The sequence below is a fragment of the Rattus norvegicus genome, chromosome 13, assembly GCF_021556685.1.
Source record: "Rattus norvegicus strain SHRSP/BbbUtx chromosome 13, alternate assembly SHRSP_T2T, whole genome shotgun sequence".
NCBI lineage: Eukaryota > Metazoa > Chordata > Mammalia > Rodentia > Muridae > Rattus > Rattus norvegicus.
This window is the reverse complement of record NC_141546.1, coordinates 94,454,039-94,474,711: the sequence shown is the minus strand read 5'-3', so window position 1 is coordinate 94,474,711 and position 20,673 is coordinate 94,454,039. Positions and strand designations below refer to the sequence as shown.

At 39.8% G+C, this 20,673-nt stretch overlaps 1 protein-coding gene across 28 annotated transcripts in view; it reads right to left on the bottom strand.

Annotated features, from left to right (window-relative positions):
• Positions 1 to 20,673, bottom strand: part of Cdc42bpa (CDC42 binding protein kinase alpha) — a 220,323-nt gene that overhangs the window by 22,747 nt on the left and 176,903 nt on the right. For 12 of the 28 annotated variants that reach the window (XR_015635051.1, XR_015635052.1, XR_015635053.1 and 9 more), the window contains 7 exons: positions 8,653 to 8,736; positions 6,633 to 6,738; positions 5,360 to 5,496; positions 4,663 to 4,802; positions 3,657 to 3,738; positions 1,729 to 1,945; positions 1,113 to 1,175 (listed from right to left, as the gene is read on the bottom strand). Coding sequence is in view for 22 of the 28 variants with exons in the window: in XM_087579830.1 (XP_087435956.1) it covers positions 1,113 to 1,175; positions 1,729 to 1,945; positions 3,657 to 3,738; positions 4,663 to 4,802; positions 5,360 to 5,496; positions 6,633 to 6,738; positions 8,653 to 8,736 (829 nt within the window). In the remaining 6 variants the exon portion in view is untranslated. Of the gene's footprint in view, positions 1 to 1,112; positions 1,176 to 1,728; positions 1,946 to 3,656; positions 3,739 to 4,662; positions 4,803 to 5,359; positions 5,497 to 6,632; positions 6,739 to 8,652; positions 8,737 to 12,145; positions 12,251 to 19,428; positions 19,468 to 20,673 lie in introns of all 28 variants that reach the window. The other 16 variants (XR_015635049.1, XM_087579838.1, XM_087579827.1 and 13 more) reach the window with 4 other exon arrangements.

Below are 20,673 nucleotides of genomic sequence, written 5' to 3'. Positions count from 1 at the left end.
CTCTAGCACCACTTCTTCAGGTAGTTCTTGTGTGTACATGTGGCCATGTGTGCATGGACAAGTATGTAGTCACCAGAAATCAACCTAGGGTGCTCGTTCTTGGGAGCTGTCTGCCTTGAGGGTTGTTTTGTTTATTTTGTTTTTTCGTTTTTTTTTTTTTAAATTAAAATTTAAATTGTGTATGTGTGTGGGTACATGTTACAGCATGGGTATACTGGTCAGAGGACAATGTTGTTGAGTCACTTTTCTTCTTCCACCTTTATGTGGGTCCCAGGGATCAAGCTCAGGTCACCAGGCTTGCTTGGCACCTTCCTGTGCTGAGTTACTAAGTCATGCTCTCTCACTGGGACCTGAGGTTTGATAATCCGCTTAGGGAGGCTGGCCAGTGCTAACAGGAGTCCATCCATCTGTCTCTGCCTTCCCCATGCTCTGATCACAAGCACACACACATCCATCTTTTTATGTGGGTTCTGGGAATCAAAAGGGTAAGTGCTTCACTAACTGATGGATCTTCCTACCTTTCTCAAACTCATCAAGTTTAAATGAACTGCTTTCTCAAGATCTAACCTGATATAATGACAGAACTTACGATATTATGTTTATGAATTGCAAACTTAATTGGTTTTGCTTTATTTCGCTCAGTACTTAATTTCCCCCTCGGGAGCTAAAAACCCATTATACCCAACCACAGGGATTTCAGACATGGCTTCTTAAAGCTTTTCTGTGCTGTCTTCAGGCACAGTGGAAATGCTCAATGACAGGGGAGGGGTAACACACGTCTGAAGCTTTAGGGATAATAGAATTGAGCGAATCTTTTGACTTCAAGCCGGCTGTAGTGGCACACACCTTTAATACCACTGCTAGGGAGGAAGAAATAGGCAGATCTGTGAGTTTAGCCAGCCTGGTCTACAGGGTGAGTTCTAGGACAACTAGAGTGAAACCCTGTCTCAAAAGAGCAAAAAAGAGAAAGAAAGCCAGAATTTTTTTGATTTAAAAAATATAAAATTATATCTAGAAATTTTTGTAACAGAATCCTGCTCCGAAAGCCTAGGTTCAGGAGTTTTCTAATATATAATTTCTGGTTATTCTGGAGTAACTGGGCTTTCTCTTACCATCTTTAGTGACATGCACAACAAATAATCCTTCTTCATTTCCCAAAGCTACCCGCTCATGATCTGTTTAAGACACAAACATTTTCATCAGATTAGAACTATCAATTAAAAATCTGCTTTAGTACCTATCAAAAGAAGTAAATACTTATTCAATAATGATAAAGTAAATGACCTAGTTTGCTAGTGTCCCAGACACCATCCCTTCTAGGAACACATGAAAGGTGTCAGACTCCCACTCACTAAGCTTCCCGTTGCTCTCTAGAAAGCCGGAGAAGGGGGCCATGCACTTCAGAGCAGAGTGAAAGGGAAACACCCACCCATGGGAGCTGCTGTCTGTGGGTGGCTGGCTGAGCAGACATGATTTCAAACTCCTTAGTTACACATTATAAAGAAGCCTGCCCTCTAGGCACTAAGTTGTTCCAATCCCAGTGAAGAGCATCCATGGGACAGCTTTGACTTTCAGCACTGGTGCACTTCAGGAAGCGAATACACTTCCACAGTGCTAACCCCGCCAGCCTGACACAGGCCTTCTTCATCCCACAGACACCTGCACATCATCCCAGAAGGTAGGTCAGTAAACAGCTGTGACAATATGAGCAGTGCTGTGGAGTCCTACCTATGATTGCCGCGGCCTGCGTTGTTTTAATGAGGGGTAGAGTGCTGTCGTAAGCCTCTTTGGGGACATACACTGAGCGGTCTCTGAACTTGTTTTTCTTCAGAACCTTGTGGAGTTCACTCAGCACTCCCACCCACTTACTCCTCTCAGTCTCGCTGTCGGCTAGCATCAGGATGGAACATTTGTCACTAGGTGCTGAGAGCTGGGAGGCTGTGACCTACAACAATTTAACAGTCACAATATGAGAAGACAGACATCTTTATGCTAGTCTCAGGAGTATGGTCATTGGCTTAGCACTCAGCAGTAAAATGAGCATTTATAAAATCATCTCTGTAGCACACTTCAGTTACACTGAGTGAAAGTGTCTCACTGTAACCCTACAATTCAAACAGCAGGAGGTGATGCAAGTCAAATGTTACTATCATCTCATGCTCTGTGTTACATAATGCCATCAAAATACACAGGAATGCACAGATACTAATTTAATAACTGACACAAAATTATCAAGTACCAGTGAGAAAAGTCATTTACAAGTATTAACTCATTTAATCCTCTTAACAGCTTCATGAGGCAACAACTATGATACAATGTAAGTGTATAGATGAGAATCCATGATAAAGGGGAAGTTAGTAATCTCTCCGGGGCATAGAGCTAGAGCATGTCTCAATGCTCTGAAACATTACATCGGACTGCTCTGAAGGTCTTCGTGCCCCCTCACGACCTTCCACAGAAGACTAGATACTAGAAACAGTATGCAAATAAAGTTTACAAGTCCATCGGAGCACTTTTAAGCTATTATTTATGTAATATACACATATATTACATATACATGTCTACAGAGACCCTTTATATACTTACATATGCTCTAAACACCAGTGACAACACAATTCTACTGCAAATTAGTTGCAGGTAAGTGAACCTTTACAGGTTCCCTTGATAGCTAGGGGGGGAATAAACAGCTGTGGCCTAGGTTTAATCTTTGACCTTCCTTAGATGTAAGATTCATAGACAAATAGAAGTAGGAGAGTTGTAACAACAGAATAGTTTTATAAATTTATACTGTTTAAACTCACCAAAATGACCACTAACAATTATTTGTATGCGATTATGGGGGGGGTGGGGAGAGGAAAGAAAAGGAAAAGGGAGGAAGGGAGGGAGGAGGGGAGAGAAGAGGGAGAGAGAGGAGAATTGACACAGCCAGGCAGCACCAAAGTTGCAGATCAAGAGAAAGATTCTTCTGCACATTCCTGCCCCAGGCGAGCTGGATGCAGCACAGGGGCAACAGTGAGCAGCACAGAATAGTGACAACGAACACTGTTCACGCTTTGGAATATTGTTCTAAAGAAGTAGACAACTGAAACACAATTTTACAATGAAAGTTTTACAGAGACCAAATTTTGTTTTTAATTTGAGAAACTGCCATTTGGTAATATTTATTTGAAAGTTAGCTGGGACTCAAAAATATTATAGAACATGAAGAATACTTTAGAAACATTGATATATTCTATAAGTCTCAGCACAATTTTGTATTCATGTGAATACTGGATTATGATTTATATAGAGTAGCAAAATATACTCATTAAAAACAAGTAATTAGGTGCTGGAGAGTTGGCTCAGTGGATAAAGCACACGCTGCACAAACCTGAGGGTCAGAGCTTGGAGCCCCAGAACCCAGGTAAAAGCTAGGTGGGGTTGTCTGTTGTCCTTGAGCTCCTGAGGTAGAGTCCGGGACAGCTGGGGCAAGCTGGCTGGCTAAACTACTACAGCTATGAGCAGCAGGCTCAGTGAGACTCCATCTCAGCAAACAATGTGGAGAGCAATCAAGGAAGATATCTGATGCCACCATCTGGCCTTCACGGGCATGTGCACACAAACGCATGTGCACAAAACCCAAAGTATGTAGGTGTTCAAGTCATTCACAGACTTACTCTAAATATACAGGGAATATCTTTTCGACTTGCATGAATAACATCAGAAGCCAAGACTGAACTCACGGAAAATTCTTCATCTCTGAAATAAAAGTTAAACATTTAAGGTTATTACATGTTTCTGTGTGTGTATGGTTTTGCTTATATACCCAACTAACATATATGAAACAATCCTCAAAGTTTGACTGTACAAACACCCAAGCTCAACTTAAAACAAGACGAAAAACCAAAACACAAGAATATATACACACACGTGTGTGTGTGTGTGTGTGTGTGTGTGTGTGTGTGTGAGAGAGTTGTAACGGACAGTTTGGCTGTTGTCCACATCACCCTTAAGCGTGTGGGCTAAGGAGCTGCCCTTCGCTAGCTCCCCACGTGTCATTCAGTCCGTCAGCAGGTTTGCCAACCATCTTTGCTGATTCCCCCTTGGTGTTCCCTGTGCTTCAGTCACCACTAGGCACCCCGGAGACTTGCATTCTGAGCGATGGCTACATCTGAATAGGAGTCATGTGGGACCCATCAGTCAGGAGCAATGGCTGAAGCTGCAGGAGAAAACAAACCCTCCAGGAGAGTGCCCGAAGTTCCAGGAAAAGGAGGGAGGTGTTGAGGGGCACTTGGACAATGGTGCTAGGCAATCACAGACTCTTAGGTGTTTGCCGCTTTAGTATGTTGTCCAGGGGCTGCTGGGAGAGTTACCCCTTCACTTACACCAGTCACCTGGCGGTTACAGACAATGACTTGAAAAGCACCTAGTTAGTTCTCTTTTACTACATAACTAGTCTTTTAGACCCCAACTTTGACTTATAGTTTTACGTACTCGATACATAAACCAACTTGACCTAGAACCACCCCTAACTTCTGACTGTCTAATATGTAGCTATAGGGCACAATCTAAAAACTGACACAAAATTAGATTATTTTACCAAAACGTAGTAATCTAAAAGAAAGACCATGAATCTTGGCTGCACGCTGCCTTGACACATTTGCCTTTGTTCCTTGGGCTTACCTCATGTCGATCACTTGACTAATGACGGAGCTGGGCTGCGATGCTTTTCCCTCCGCGATATCATAAAGAAACAGTTTGAAGTCACAGACCACAGCCAGTGCTCTCTGCCACCCTTTCTTCACTCCCGCCGGCTTAGGGATCTTAGTTCCGTCCCAGTCAGACAGACAGACAGACAAAACTCAAATGAAAATGATGGTGAGCTTCAGGTGACATCTGACGGCTGTGCACACCTATCCTGGGTCTGCTCGCTAGTTGATAAGGCAGCATGTGTGACATGAGCCAACAGTAAGGGAAGTGGGGACACCGCTTTCCTGGCAGCTTCTGCAGGCTCTGAACTGACAACTCACTAAAATGCAGGTAATTCATGGCTTCTTAGAGAAGAAGGCAAATGTGGCTATAAAATGAAATCGACACTCAGGTCACACTGTACATGTTACTCAGGCTGGCGAGCCGATAGCTCCATGGTTCCTAACTTACACCTCAACCACATTCTACCTCTAAGGCAAGACCAGAGCCCGAACACTCCTTTATGATGATGTCAACATTTGCAAGAGACAGAAAGCACAGAACATCTGTGATATTTTAGAATGCATTTCCATGCAATCATGACTCTAGTTAACACATTAGTTAAACGAGTTTGATTCATTACAATTCCCCTCAAGCACTGTCTTACTGAGTGAGGAACAGAGGTGCTTACCCGGACATGGCCCTCATACGCTGTCCCTACTCCCTTCTGGGGGTCTATACCGAGTGGGCCTTTAGTTTGCTCAGGAGGAACTGGGCAAGTGGTCGGGGCTTTGTTCACACAAGTTATATGACATGAGAACCCACAGACTGTTGGAGGGGAAAAAAGACACGATTTAGATAAATTCATTTTAACAATAGCAAAGTTCACTGGCACTAGTTGCATGCACGGTGCTATGCTAGACAAATGCTTTTTTTTTTCTACTTTATTTTAAATAAACAGTTTTTTACTAGAGAAAACAAATCCAGTTGCTTGCCATTCAGAAGTTCATTGAGAAGTAGTAAATATTTGTATTGTCTATATTAGCATTCTCTTTAATGTTAATGATCGGAGTGAGAACCAAATAGATAAAAACCAAGACCACAACTGCAACCTTGTAAGCATCATGGCTGACTTAATGCATGATTCCTACAGAAGAGCTCCCTGGAGAGTTTTTCCAGCTCTTTATTCTACTACACCTTGTTACCAGCCCTGAAATTTCTTTGCAAGAGTTACTAACATACATTCAGCTACTTAACGCTCTATCAGCAGAGTTTAATCAGTCTATGTGTGGTGCTCATGCATGCATGTATGTTTGTTTGCATGTTCAGTGTGTGACAACGTGGGATCCAAGGTAGATGTCAGGTGTCTTCCTCCATCTGCCATTCCCCACTTGACTTTGAGTCCAGCCTCTCATAGAACCTGGAGCTCAACAGTTCAGCTGGTCCAGCATGCTGGTACCCTCAAGCCTCTCCTATTTCTACCTCCTGAGGGTTGGGATCACAGCCAGCCACTGGCTTTGATATGTGTGCTGGAGACCCAGCCAGACTCTGGCCCTTCTGCTCTGTGGTAAGCACTCATTTACTAAGCCGTGTATCCAGCAGCCTTTACCAATCATCTGAAAACGCGTGTTTCGGTGGCTATAAAGGTCTACACAGAGGGAAAATTTGGCGTTGCAGTCTACATGCTCTCATTATAGGAGGGTAAGAGTTAACTCCACTGAGCATTTTCTTTCTTTTTTTTTTTTTGGTTCTTTTTTTCGGAGCTGGGGACCGAACCCAGGGCCTTGCGCTTCCTAGGCAAGCGCTCTAACCACTGAGCTAAATCCCCAACCCCGAGCATTTTCTATCATCTCTGTCACACACTTCTTGCTCAGTCACATCTTGGCAGCCGTGATGGAAGTCAACCCCATGGTCTGCTTAGAGCCCGAGGGCACTAGCCATCTTTTCCTGGCTGCTGTTCTTACCTTCGCAGGAACAGCCCTGTCTTATCAAACCGACCATCAAGGAGGTACACTGATGGCACTTGGTAGGGGCAGTGAAAGACTTCACGAAAAACTGATGAGTCTTGCGCTGCAAAAATACATGACATGAGTCAGTCCTTACACTTCTCACTGCACATCCACATGAACTGCGGCTCCTCATGCACCAGAGGCAACCTCACGCGTACTGCACAGACTCATACTTTCAGCTTCAAGTTTATTTTATTTTATGAATTTTTCTTGAATATAACTGTGTTTCTAATTGCATTTGATATTTCAGGACTCTTTTTTTTTTTCTTAAAAACAAAAGTTGGCTCTTTTCTGCCAGTCTCTGCTAGCCGTCTATTTAAGGCTTTCTACTTCTTCCTCAGTTACTGACAGAAATGAGAAACTCTCATCTTTTGTATCTTGGACTGTCTGATCTAGAATTTAGTTTAGCTTATGTTTCAGAAATATTTTAGCTTCAGTTTTCTCCTGAATTCTTTATAATTTCAAATCTTCCTTTCCCCCACATCTTTAAAAATACTATATTATTGTGGAGGAGGGGAGTACAGGTGCCACAGGACTCGTGTGGACAGGGGATCAGATCTTCTGGCACCTTACTGAGGCAGCGTCTTGGTCTCTCTGCTGCTGTGCTGTGTACTCCAGGCCACATGGTGCTTGAGCCTCCAGTCTCCAGGCTCTGCCTACCACTGGCCCTAGAGTGCTAAGACTACAGACACATGCACCACGGCATCTGGCCTTTTTCCCTGGGGAAGAGTACAGGCAATCAGGCTGCACAGCAAACCCCTCCATGGAGGAGCCACAGCTCAAACCCATGTTTCATTTCTGAGCTTTCCTATCTCCAGCTGGTTGTTACTCCAGTTCCTATCATCTAAACAAGCACAAGTTTTTGTTGACAATGAAAGTTTTGAGCATGTTTTAAGTGTTTTCTTGCATTTTTTACTGAAGCTTTTCATCTCTAATTTGAAGAAAATTTAGGCCATTATTTCTTTTTAAAGATTTGTTTTTATTGAGTTTGTATGTCACTGCATATGTCAAGTGTCCTGGAAATGAGAAGAGGGGTCAGAACTCTGGAGATAGAGTTATGGTAGCTGTGAGCTGCCCGACACAGATGCTGAGAAGAGCAAGATGAGAAGCCTCAGAGCCGGGACTCCAGACCTTTCCCATCCCCTTAATCCCACCTCTCTCCTACTAAAGGCCTACTGTATTATACGATGCTGGCAGCATTCCTGTCCTATAGCTTCCGTTCAGATTCTTCACCTCACTGCTAGCTGACACATCATTCTACTCTATCATTAAAGCCTTTTATGGACCACTTCAGTAGTTACAGCCTATGGTGAGTACTGCTAGATTACTTTTCTTATCACCGCTTTAATCTTGTCTGACACCGCCTGTGTCGGTAAGGATATTTATTATGTTAATTTTAACTTCATACTCTGTCTGGCCTCATGGAATGGCATGTAGTGATTCTTTTGTTTAGCACATGTTCTTTCATGCTTTTTAAAATTAGTTCTCAGAGCTGCTAACCTCTCCCATTTGTGATTTACTCACAGTTTATGTTCTGAGGAAGAAGCATTGGTCTTCCAGTTTCTAGAATTTCTTCTCATGGTTTACACAATGGGCTCATCTTCATGACTTGTCATATACAATGCCCTAGTCGAGGGGCATCCGCCTGCATTTTTTACTGAGCATTTCTCATTCTTAGTGTTTGATTAAACTTGGATTCATCTTCTCTAACAAGGGACCTCAACTTAATGCTTTTATCAGGTAACAAAATGAGGGGTTCCTGGAGGGTTCCTCTAATTGGCTTTAAAACAGAATTTAAGAACTGAATACTGAATATGCCCCCCCCCCCCAACATTCAGAATGCCATTTATAGTCATTATGGAATTGGTTTTCTTCCCAAGTTTTTATTTTATAACTTTGAGGAAATCAGCAACAAAACTCACAGTGAATATCCAAAGTAGAAGAAATTCAACTCTCATGTTTTGGAACCAAGTACCTTAGGTGGAAAACCAGCTGAAGCTGGGCATCCCTTTTTCCTTAAAGTTGGTGTGTGAACTGGAAGCGGAGCAGAGTCTGCAATCTGAATCCCGGGAAAGAGGAGACGAATGTCATGAGACAGTCATGTTACTGAGAAAACAGCTAGAGCGGGATCAGAGTAAACAAAACCAGTAACACAACAGAAGGCTTTCAGACCTGTGATCTCCCTGACCGTCAGGCTTCCACAGAACTGCAGTTTCAATCTCAGTTCACGATATTTACAAGCGAACTATTTTCTCAATTATAATCATTTTAATTTTGAAATTTAAAAATAAATTAAAAAATGAAATTCACACAAGAAAACAAGAATCACAGCATATAACGTAAAGTGGAGGTATTCTCACATTCATTTGAATTTATCACACTGATCCTTAAAGTACCTGAATATTTAGCAAGATTGGTGATAACATTTAGAAGACTAGTATCTTAAACAACTTTGTATTGAGTATGAGTTTGTGTGTGCATGCATGGTGTGCATGTATGAGTTAGATGAACACATGTGGGAGTCAGAGGGCGACTTGGTGAAGTTACTTCTCTCCTATACGTACCTGGAACCATAAGTTCCACATTCCTGGAGACAAAGTTCGGGTTTGCCCAGCAAGTAAAATACATGTTAAGCCATCTAAGATTTCCATATTTATAACATATATTATGCATATGGAGTGTAATTATATAGATTTGAATACATGGAGATTAGTGGGATTTTTGTACATAAATTAACTTTAAATAAAGGGGTTAATTTCATATTATTGGAATCATGAATTTAATTTGTTTAGTTATAAGCCATATTTTTACTGTAAGTGGAATGAAGTCTACTTTATGAAGTATTATATAAGATGTCTCTTTGAATAAAAAGAACCAGTGATTTATTGGAAGTTAATGTAGGGGAAGAGGCTTAATTTGCAAAGTAAAAAATAAAAAAGACACTAACTTTGTTTTAGGATGCTAAGAAAGCACACAAGGAAAACAACTTAAGCCTTGTATAAAGTTACAGAATACTAAACTATTAAGAGAAATTTAGGTAGTACTCTGCTTCTAACCATAACCCCCAAAACTACCATATATAAACTATAATCCTGATATGGAATTTGACTGAATGTCTGTTTTCTGTGAATTGTGAGTTTATATTCAACTTAAAATTTGCTTTTGAACAGCTTGAAAATGTATTAAGCCCAACCTATAATTTAACATTTGAAAGATAAATATAAAAGATAAGGGCGGAATAATGAAAAAGTTTATGCAAAAGACAATAAAACACAATAGCAAGCAAAGCTGTCGGTATAGGGCCACAGCAAGTCCTTGAGAGTCACTGACATTAAAGACTCAAAGATAAAAGATCAACAAGGCCTATAACAACTGCACTCAACTGGATCTCACTCACACACAACACGAAATTTAGGGCACCAGAACAAATCAACAAGCAACACAGAGCACATCGAAGGCAATGGAACTCTACTGAAGAGGAAAGAAATAATGCCTGTGTGTTGCATGTTCACAGGTGGGAATGCCCAGTGTCAGGAAGACGCCAATTTCCCACATGCAGATATTTAATTCAATTCTAATAAAGAGTCACATAGACTTTGACATGCTAACAGTAGAAGTAGTAATCAAACTAAAGGGTCAAGAAGGAAAAGCAGACAGTGGCTACGCGTGGCACCCTAAATCAAGTACCAGAACTGTTTCAGGGCTGCAGTGACGAAGACAACGTAGGCTCGGTGCAAGAGTAAGCACAGGACCGGGAGGCCATGACAGACCCGAGCATGCAGAGAAGAAACAGTGCTGCTGGGGTGAAACAGACAGACTCAGTTGTTTACATGGGGAAAGTGTTAGGATCCCGCTTCCCACTCCACGTAGCAATACATTTCAGTTTGTAAAGTCTTAAATATGTAAAAGCAGTAATTTAAAACTTTAGAAGAGAACATGGAAGAAAAATATTTTCATAAAGAAAAACTACTTTAAAAACCACAAAAAGCAGAAGCCATACAGAAAAAAATTGATAAAGCTGACCAAAAATTTTGAAAAACAAAAAGATAACACAAAACTTAAAAATTATCCTCAGAATGGAAGAAAATGCTTGCAACCAACAGTCCATATTCAGACTTAAAAAGAACATTAAACAAAACAGTAAATTAACAGAACAAATGGACAAAGAATACCAATAGACAAATCATTAATAGCCAATGAACACATAAAACAATGCTAAATACCATCAGAAAAGGGAGAAACCCAAGTTGATACAAAAATACAGAAATGCTCCTTCACAACCATTCAATTAGGATGAAGTCAGTATTTGATTGAAGCAAGGGTTGGCAGGGAGGTGGGGACATCCCCATATACTGCTGGGGTGTGGGTGATAAAAATGGACCCAAGCACTGTAGAAAACAATATGGGAAGATCTAGCCAGTTAAGATTTAAGGCATGCACAAAATACAACTCCTTTGACTCACACTGCCCACTCGCAAAACACAAACACTAGGATCATCACCCCTCAGCGCTAACTAGCAAAGGGCTGGAAGCAGTGCATGTCTCCCACACCAGAATGTTTATACACTGTGAGAGCTGTGCGGTTTGTTACGGCAGTTCTTCTTACTACTGTTTTATAAAGTTCTAAATCACAGTTGATTTCCCAAAAGAAAACAAACAAAACAAAACAAAACAAAAAATGGGAAGAAATGTGTCCCAGACCCAGTGCAATCCACAGAGATGATGTCAATATGTCACTCTCCCTAGTGGCAACTAATGACCATTACCCAACACCTTTGGCTTAAAGCTTATATAGAAGATAGAATCAACACACTAAACGCACAGCCTTCAATGTGCAAGTAGTTCAGAATGGCAGGGAGTCTGTGGGTGAGAAAACTAACCAATGGTCTGCTTAAAGTAACTGCTTGACATAAATTATTAACATTGTATGTTTGACTCCGAAAAGGCATGGTTTAGTCTGAGTGAGCGCCCACGGCTAAGTAGTTAGAATGCACTATCTCGCAGCCACAGTTGTTCAGTTGTTACAGCAGTAACATTTCAGTTCTAAGCTATGTTTATGATGCAATGATTAGTTATATCATGGCTTATTAAACTGATTAGAAGAATTAAAGGGCATAAATCAAGAATGGCACTTTCACTGCCATATGCCTACAGTTTGTATCTAATAATGCTAATGTTTCCATAAATTTTGAATGTAATTTTTACATAAGCAGCTCTAAAAACTACCTTTACCTATCTATCTATCTATCTATCTATCTATCTATCTATCTATCTATCTATCTATTTTTGCCTATTTTATGTGAGTGGTAATTTTCTATCTCTCTCTGTATTATCAAAATGTAACGACATCTAATGAACCATAACTTATCATACAATGTACTTAATTAGGCAGAGTTCACTTATAATTTCAGTTCCCTTTCCTGAACCCGAGTGTACAGTCGTGGAGCAAAGCCGCTCCAGGGAGGCACCTTAACTGGCTCAGCTTCACTAGGTGTGGAAGGAGATGTGGGCCTTTGCTGGATGTAAAGCTTGACGCTCGGATTCCGTATGTAAGTGTTGTCAACGGGCTCAGTCTAGGAAAATAAGTCAGCAAGAAAAAAAACCCAAGAAATCACTTTTTAACAACATGTAACTCTTAAGACATAATCATGACAACAGTTCTTGAGGAAGGTTAACGAACTCGGGGAGGCATTATGCAAAGCACTAATTTTACTACATTTTGTTAAAGACGGGGAGCTGCTCTAATCTGGCAGCTGCATGAACATTACGGGTGAGTAGTGACAAACTTTAGGAATGGCCTCCATGGGCAATGGGCACAGGCAGGCATTCCAACAGTTAACCAAAGCCCCAGCCCCAAGCTTGCTGTTCATCTCTTACCGTGCGTTACTGGCTGACCGCGTACATCTGCACTCCATGTAAAACACTTATATTTCACACACGAGAGTCATACATGTGAGAAAAGAGTACTTTTCAGAGATTAATGCTATAGATTATACCTGATTTTTGTCCTAGACAGTGAAATTCAGTTCTTTTCAAGGTATTAATTGAAAGGAAAAGGAATGTAGTATGAGCTTTGCGCTTGTCATTAATGTCTATCTTCTTGTTTTACGACAGAAGAAATACTGCAGTCAGATGCGCCCTGTGAAAGGTAGGTACTCCTCGAAACTGGGTTAAAAGTTAGCATGAAACATATTCATAGGCAATCTGTTCCTTCTGGCAACTTTCAAAGTTCCTAGGATTGAGTTTGAAGAAGATAATTTGGTGATCTGTTTTGAATGTAGTATGTGACAAACCACACTGTTCTAAAGAAGGACTAAACTACTTTCTCATTATGACTATGGTTGCTCCTGGGGAGGAGACATCATGATAGCCAATGTACCCGCTTCTAAATCACAACTGATGAAAGATTTAAGTGCAGACATGAGCATATGAATTACAAAGTGGATCAGAACACATAGTAACGTGACAAAGGCCCTTGCATATAGGGCTAAGTGAACAAAGAAAACCTCTGAAAACGCTAGGTTGAATGGGAAGTGATCAAGACTAGAGAGATCAGGAGTAGGTTCCCGGACATTAACTTTCCAGCTCCCTTTCCATGCCGATCAGGGTTCTGAGTACTTGGACTCCATGACTAAGTATACAAATAACTTCCTCAATTTGGGACTATTAGCGCATGTACAGTTAGATTAGAGTACTGTGGTGGATAGTTTTAAAATTCAACTTGCTATAACGAGTGATCGTGGGCGAGAGCCTCAGTGAAGATTTATCTAGATCAGTGGCCTATGGGCTTATCAATGAGAAATCCCTTTGATTGTTGTGATATAGGAAGACTCAGCCCACTTCGTGCAGCGCCATTTTCTAGGCAGGGTGTCTTGGACTGTGTAGGACAATAGCAACCTACATGAGAGCAAGCAGGCATCATGAGTGCACTATCCTCTCTGCTTTGACTATGGATGTGGAATGATGGAAGCTCTGTGACTTCCCTGAAACAATGGAGGAGATTCGTGAGCCAACTAAATCCTTTCCTCTATTGCTTTTGATCAGGTGCTGGTTTTAGCCTTTGGTTTTTGTTTATTTTTTAAATCACAAAACCAAGAATGAAGCCAGAATAAGAACTTCTGGAATTGTGATATGCTCATATACAACAGTCGACTTCTGGTCAGTATGGAGAATTGTTACAATCTGGTAACTTTGCAGGAGTTACAGACTAGGAAGGCAAACACCAGGGGCAGCCCTCTATGGGTGTAGTCACCAAGGCCTCTGAGGGTAGCGGGCACAGGCCACCAAATAGTCCATGAGGTAAGGACGTGGTGAAAACAACCAACACAGTTACCAATCAACTTAAGTCTTTCGATTTTAGGTTTTAAAAACTGGAACTGCTGAGGGATACCAATCACCAGCTCTGTATGCACAGCACAGACGATTCCACAAATGGGTGCGCTTTCAGAAGTTGGAAGTCAGGCCTGAATCTAACTCATCATTGCAAGGCCAGCCCTCTATGTTCTAGCAAGGTGCTGACACGACAGAAACATTCAATGCAGGAAGAAATCACAGAGGCCAAGTTATAATCTTTTTTGACTGTGAACAGGAAGAGGAGAGTAAAAGAGTCTCAAGACAAATTTTCCCCATTCATAACTTTATTTGGGGGCAGCTAAGGAGAAGGTAATTAAATTATATTATTAATGAAATAAAACGGGAATGTTTCTCACTTCCTACATTTTCCTCATGCTATTATCTATTTAATTATAAAAACTGCGAGGTAAAGAGGCAGCTCAGGATACTTTACGATAAGAACCTAAAATGGACTCAATCACACAAGTTGTTATGGAGTGTCCAGGTGGAAGATTTGTTACACATTGAAAACTGCACTATTTTAAGAATAAGTTCATTTGTTTTATTTATTTATTTATTTATTTATTTATTTATTTATTTATTTATTTATTTATTTATTTATTGAGCTGTTATGAAAGCCTGGAGCCCTAATACTCAACATTAAGACAAAAAATCCTGGTTACAAGGTAATTTTGTGAACAGGAATAAATAGTTCAAATGACTTTTACCTCAAGGTCTTGTGACTTTACAAGCGATCTCTACAGTCAAGGGCAGATAGCTTGTGTTTTTCACTAATACTGACCAAATTTTAGGGCAGGCCCACTCTCTGAGTTGAGGGAACGTGGGCTGACGGAAGTGAGCACAGTGCTATACTGTCCAGCCCCACAACCAGAGCAGCCGCACCGCCTTCTGCACGTGTGGGTGACCAGGAGTTGCTATCACAACACTGGCAGATTACTAAGCGGGTTCTCTGTTCTATCGCCCAAACCTGAGTCAGGCGGTAGAGCATCCGTCAGCGTGTTTATGATCCATACCATGTGACACGGCCATGAGTGAGCCACCAGGGAAGAGACAGGCCGCTATCAGCTCCATCTGCCACCGCTAATTCAGAACTTGTGAACCCTTTAACAGAAATCTTTTCCTTTTGAAGAATTTCTGCCACATATTAATTTGTTCTTTCTTAACACCTTTCACTAATTAGTGTCAATGAAAAGAGAACAAAAATGAGAAAATAAAAATGACTTTCTTAGCTGTATCACGTAGACCCAGGCTATATTGAAAAATACAGTAATACTTTAGAATGACAAACCAGTGTTAGCTATAATAAAACAGAACAACAAAAATCACTGTGTGTGCTTTTTAGAGCTGTATGCTCTTAAACTAAAACTCAATTTCACTAAAAAATCAAATTAGTTTTCTTTCACAAAGAAACTAAGTAGCTACATTACAGTGGAATTCTGAACTGGCATCAAGCAGGAATATTAAAAATTCCAACTATATTCTTTTCAATAACATTCTGATTTAAAAAAAAAAACTACAGAGTTTAAAATTACCACTCTACTTTTCTATGTGTAGTTCTAATAAATGCAAGAAACAAAAAACATAATTAAACATGAAAACACTCATGGCAAAAAATTTTTGAATATCAAACTCAAAACAAAGTTCTAGGTCCTTTAAGAGATTCTATTAAGAGCAGAAGCTAAGGAAATACGGACACTGCACTGTCACACCATCTCGGGACTGTGCCAGTATGAATATTCTCTAAACACAGCTTAACAAGGCACAAGGAAAACACGCCACAAACGCTCCTCACTGGGGCACTAATCACCACCAACAAGACTGTGGTTGTCCTTTTAAATTACAATTAATACAGTTATATCCAATCCTTACCATGTATTTGTAATTAATGGTTTACTCTTGCTATTAAAGCACTTACTAAAATTTCAGGATATTGATTAACTAGACCTGAATTAAAGATGCCTATGACTGATTCTATGATTAATTGATAATAATTCATATATATAAACATGAATGACATTTTACACAGAGCACTCTAAAAACTTTTAGAAATGTAATCATCATTTCTGTATTTAACCCATGGACACTACTGAAGATACTATAGCAGTAAGTCTAAGTGGTAATCCAGTTACTAATGTAGTAAAACCCAATAAATACGATATACAATCGAGCAGAGCTATAGCAATTTAATAGTTATCTTGATAATTATAAAAACCACAACAAAAAGGTAAATAGTTAAAAAGCAACACATAATATTAGTGAGTGGAGTATTCTGATATTGTTCAAAGACAGACCTTGGAAGCAAATCTTAATCTAACATCGTAAAAAATTTACTCAATATTTAAAAATTATAATCCACTGAGGAAGAGTACTTTTATAAAAATAATTTTTTTATTTTTGTTAACTCATTTTCTCTAAGGAAACATATTTTAATGACTTATTCTAATGAGTAGGAACTAAGACATTTACTATATTGCCAGTTTTGTTTATGTTCTCCTAGTTCAAATATATATATATGTGTGTGTGTGTGTGTGTATAATAAAAAGTCAAATATTGTGATTTTTGTTCATAATGAATGACGGGGTCATGCAAGGAGTTCACAATGGTCCCTGAATGTATTAAGATTTTTCTAGCAAATTATCCTCACAATATACTTTTAAAGTACTGTAATAAACAAAAGCATTTTCTTCCAGGACCAGGCGACTGTCTGACGTTCAGATGACTTCACCAAGAACTCCTCCCACTACACAGCATAACTCTGCAATAAGCAAGAACTAGGACAGTCACTGTGACTGCAGCATCTTGACATCATCACCAGATGGCCAGTCACTGGGGCAACAGTCCTTGCAGTACATGCAACTTGTTTTCAAGTTAAAAAAAAAGGCTGATATTTAATATAGATAATCAATTATAATTTAGTAAAAACAGCTTGCATCTAATATACTGCTTGCATCAGGAACTATGATTTGAAATAAAATTTTTTTAAAAATCAAATTTGTTTTTAGCTAAAAGTGTTCTTGAAATAAAGAAGCTAGTGTTCAAAACACAAAACTTTTAGTGAAATAGTTATTTCCATTAACTGAGATTATGACCAACCTCTAGTATTATAGAAGTTATTATCTTATTTGGAAAATAGTAAATTTAATATTGTATTATCATTTAACAAGTAAAAATTACTTATTAGTTAGTTACATTATTTTTGGAAATCCTTTATGGAAATCTCTCCTACAGTTATTTTCAGTATACTGACGTGAATGTGGACTCTAGAGAATTATACACTAGGAAAAGTAACAGGAAACTAAGCTCTACATGGGCTCTTTATGGTCTGCTCCAAGTTCTAAAGGAACAATCTCAAAGGAGACAGTCTGTTCCTTTCAGCATTAGAAGAATCAGATGGCACTCTCTCCAGTCATTTGCATCCATTCACTAGCAATACTATCTATAACATTTTCTTATAGTACACCTAATGTACTATTTGATAGAACTTTAAGTCTTCAACCTGCAAATGAGGCTTAACAGCATAGAAATAGCCAACTCTAGGATGTTTACCTATTTCTGTGATATTTCACGGGAAAGAATTTTAAGTTTACAAAAGCATTTAACAATCTAAAAACATGGTGTATATATATGAAATCATATGTCAAATAGACTCAAAGCCACAATTAGGAACAGTAAGCATTTGTGTCCTACAGAAATAACAATGTTACAACCGTGTCCCAGAGACTACCTTACAAAGCCACCAAAAAGCTCCCAGGAAACTACTGGGTGATTTACACTTCTCCAGTTATGTCCTTATGAACATATTGCTTCACAAATTAAGGGAAAAGAAGTCAGCTACTAAGCCAAGGAGGAACTGAAGGATCTGGGAAAGGAGATAATCAAGACTACCATAGTGGCAGGAAAATAACTGTAGGTGGTTCAGGTTCACAGGTGCTGGATAATGGCAGCTTATTTAGATGCTGTCATATAAAGATACAGGATTAGGAGTAGAAACCAGAGAGCAGTCACTTCCCTCAATATTTTTTCTTATTTCTTGAGTCAAGGAAATGTTCTAGGTGACCAAATCTCTCACAATGTACACGGCTAACTAATCAGATATAACTAATAATAAAATCAACAATCTTTCTGAATTATAACCTTATTAAAAACAAGCTGTCATAAATTCATTCATTCCACAGGCTGATAATTCAAATCTAGTGCAGGTGAGCAGAGAAATGCCAGCCTTCCCATTACAAAACGGTTACCATATATCAAGACTAAGCTGATAGATATGAGTATCTAATGGTTTAACGCTATAAATTTCAAAATAATCAGGACATCTGTAGAAGCAGAAATCTTTTATAAACCTCTGCTAATAGAGGGCATATGAACTCCTAGACCCACTGAGAACAACACTGACAGCTGAAGGGTCTTGCTCATTATTGACAGTGGTCTAAAATCATCTGTAACGCTAGCACTACTCATGCTTGTGTGACAACAACCCTTCATTACTTCAGAAAGAACACAAGAACCAACAGCCATCCTACTACCTCTCGTGTCCAACAAGAAGTACTTCATCTCCAACCTTCCATCTCTAGGAACTTTGGAAAAAAGGTGTTTGCTAATCATCAAGTTGACAGGTGAAAGTTACAATTTTTATCTCCCAACAAATGTCCTTTAGTGCTATTTAACACTGCACATAAAACCAGTTAAGCATCTTGGTAGTGCGTGTGGCAGGTGCTGGGACAGAGGCTGCTTCATTCTGATTCCCCACCTGGGGCATATCAGAGCCACACAGGGCCTGAGAGGTGGCCAAACACTTTGAGGTCCAGAAGCACGGAACTAGCATTGGTAATGGAAGATGTTTTCTGTGTTAATAATGTATAGAAAGACATCTTTTTAAACCTTGAAATTAGGTTACAAAAAATTGTTATTAAAATTATTTTCCTAAATCTATACTGTGTAAGATATTTAGGGAGATTCCTTTGACATCCATTAAAAACCTACCTCACAATTTCTCCAGAACTGATCTATGTAAAGTCCAGTCCACAAGGTCTACAAATGGCCTGGACACTCCACAAATTTGTGTGTATCAGATTTTCTCTGAGAAATTAATTTATCTTGTATTTGAATAACGTAGAAAGCACACTTTAAAAAGGTATTTTACTATTTTCGTGGCTCATTTGTATAAATTTATATGAAGAACATTCCTAAAGCTCTGCTGCCAAAGCCAGAATGGAGGGAAAGAGAGACACGGAGGAGAGAGGAGAGAGGCGAGGGGAGGAGTGGCGGCAAGAGCAGCAGCACATGCATGCAGTGGTGCAATGACACATGGAGCATGCTCAGGGCTCTGCAGCCGAAGGACAAGGACAAGAGACAGGCAGAAGGCATTGGGACAGCACACAGTGCGAGAGTCTCTTACACGTCTGCCTTTGCCAGCTGGAGTACAGGACGGAGAGCGCTTCAACAGAGAGAGAACACCACGTTACATACTCATAGGACAGGCTCCAGGCCTCTGAACCAACATACAGCATACAGACAGATGTACAACACCACTGTTTAGATACATTCAAGTACACTTACATCCAGGAAAAGCTGCAGGATAAAAACAGTAAGGAAACAACTGCTCAGATGTGGTCTAAGGCTGAAGTTTACATTATACACACAGTGACCCACATGGCGGCATCCCATCAAGTCGTGAACAACAGTTAAGTCTATTTAATTTTGAGTTACTGTTTGCAATCACTTAATAAAGCTTCTTTGAACCATAGTAAAACACACAGACACACACGCACTCTCACACGCACTCTCACACACACACTCACACACACACACATTCACACACTCACACACATTCACACACACAAATTCACACACTCACACACACATTCACACACTCACACACACACACAAACACTCTCACACACACACACCCACTCACCCACACACACACACACCCATAATTATATAATTAAGCAGCTTTGGTTTAAACATTTATAAACACACCAACTCCTACTCTTCAAAGGTGACTTTTAAATGCTCAGAGCTGGATTAGGAATCATCAGCACCGAGCAGAGTAAAACAAAAGCACTGTTCTATACTGTCCACCTAGACAACATTTTCAAACCTTGAGGTTGGCTATGTGAAAGTGTAGGACTTGGATCACATAGATCGCTATGAGAACGATGGTGAATTCAAGACACTAGCGAAGGGAAGAAGCACGACTCAGTTTAATATGCTGAAGCATTTCAGTAAGATTTCGATTGAGGCTAAAATTTATGCTTAAACTCTGCTGAAATAACTCATTTCTTGTTTGAGAGAATATGAGAAAGAAAAGCAGTATGAGGTAAACAGACAGCCGCATTATGGATCCAGAACCTTTCTCCATGTCTGAAATTCAGATACTAGAACTTTAATTTCTATTTGTCCTCATCTGGTTGGCTACATAGAAAGTGAGGCTGGGCCTCGTGTGAACTCACCAGGATCAGGGATATGTATAGAGCTAAGTGAAACGGGAAGATAGAAGAAATATGGATTTACACAGAAGAGATTGTTATTTTTTTCTACTCCAATTTAATATGGGAAATGCCTTTCCTACAGCTCTTGTCATGGTGTCCTCTATTTCATTAAAAATGAACCCAACCTCTCTTTATGTGTCTTGAAGAAT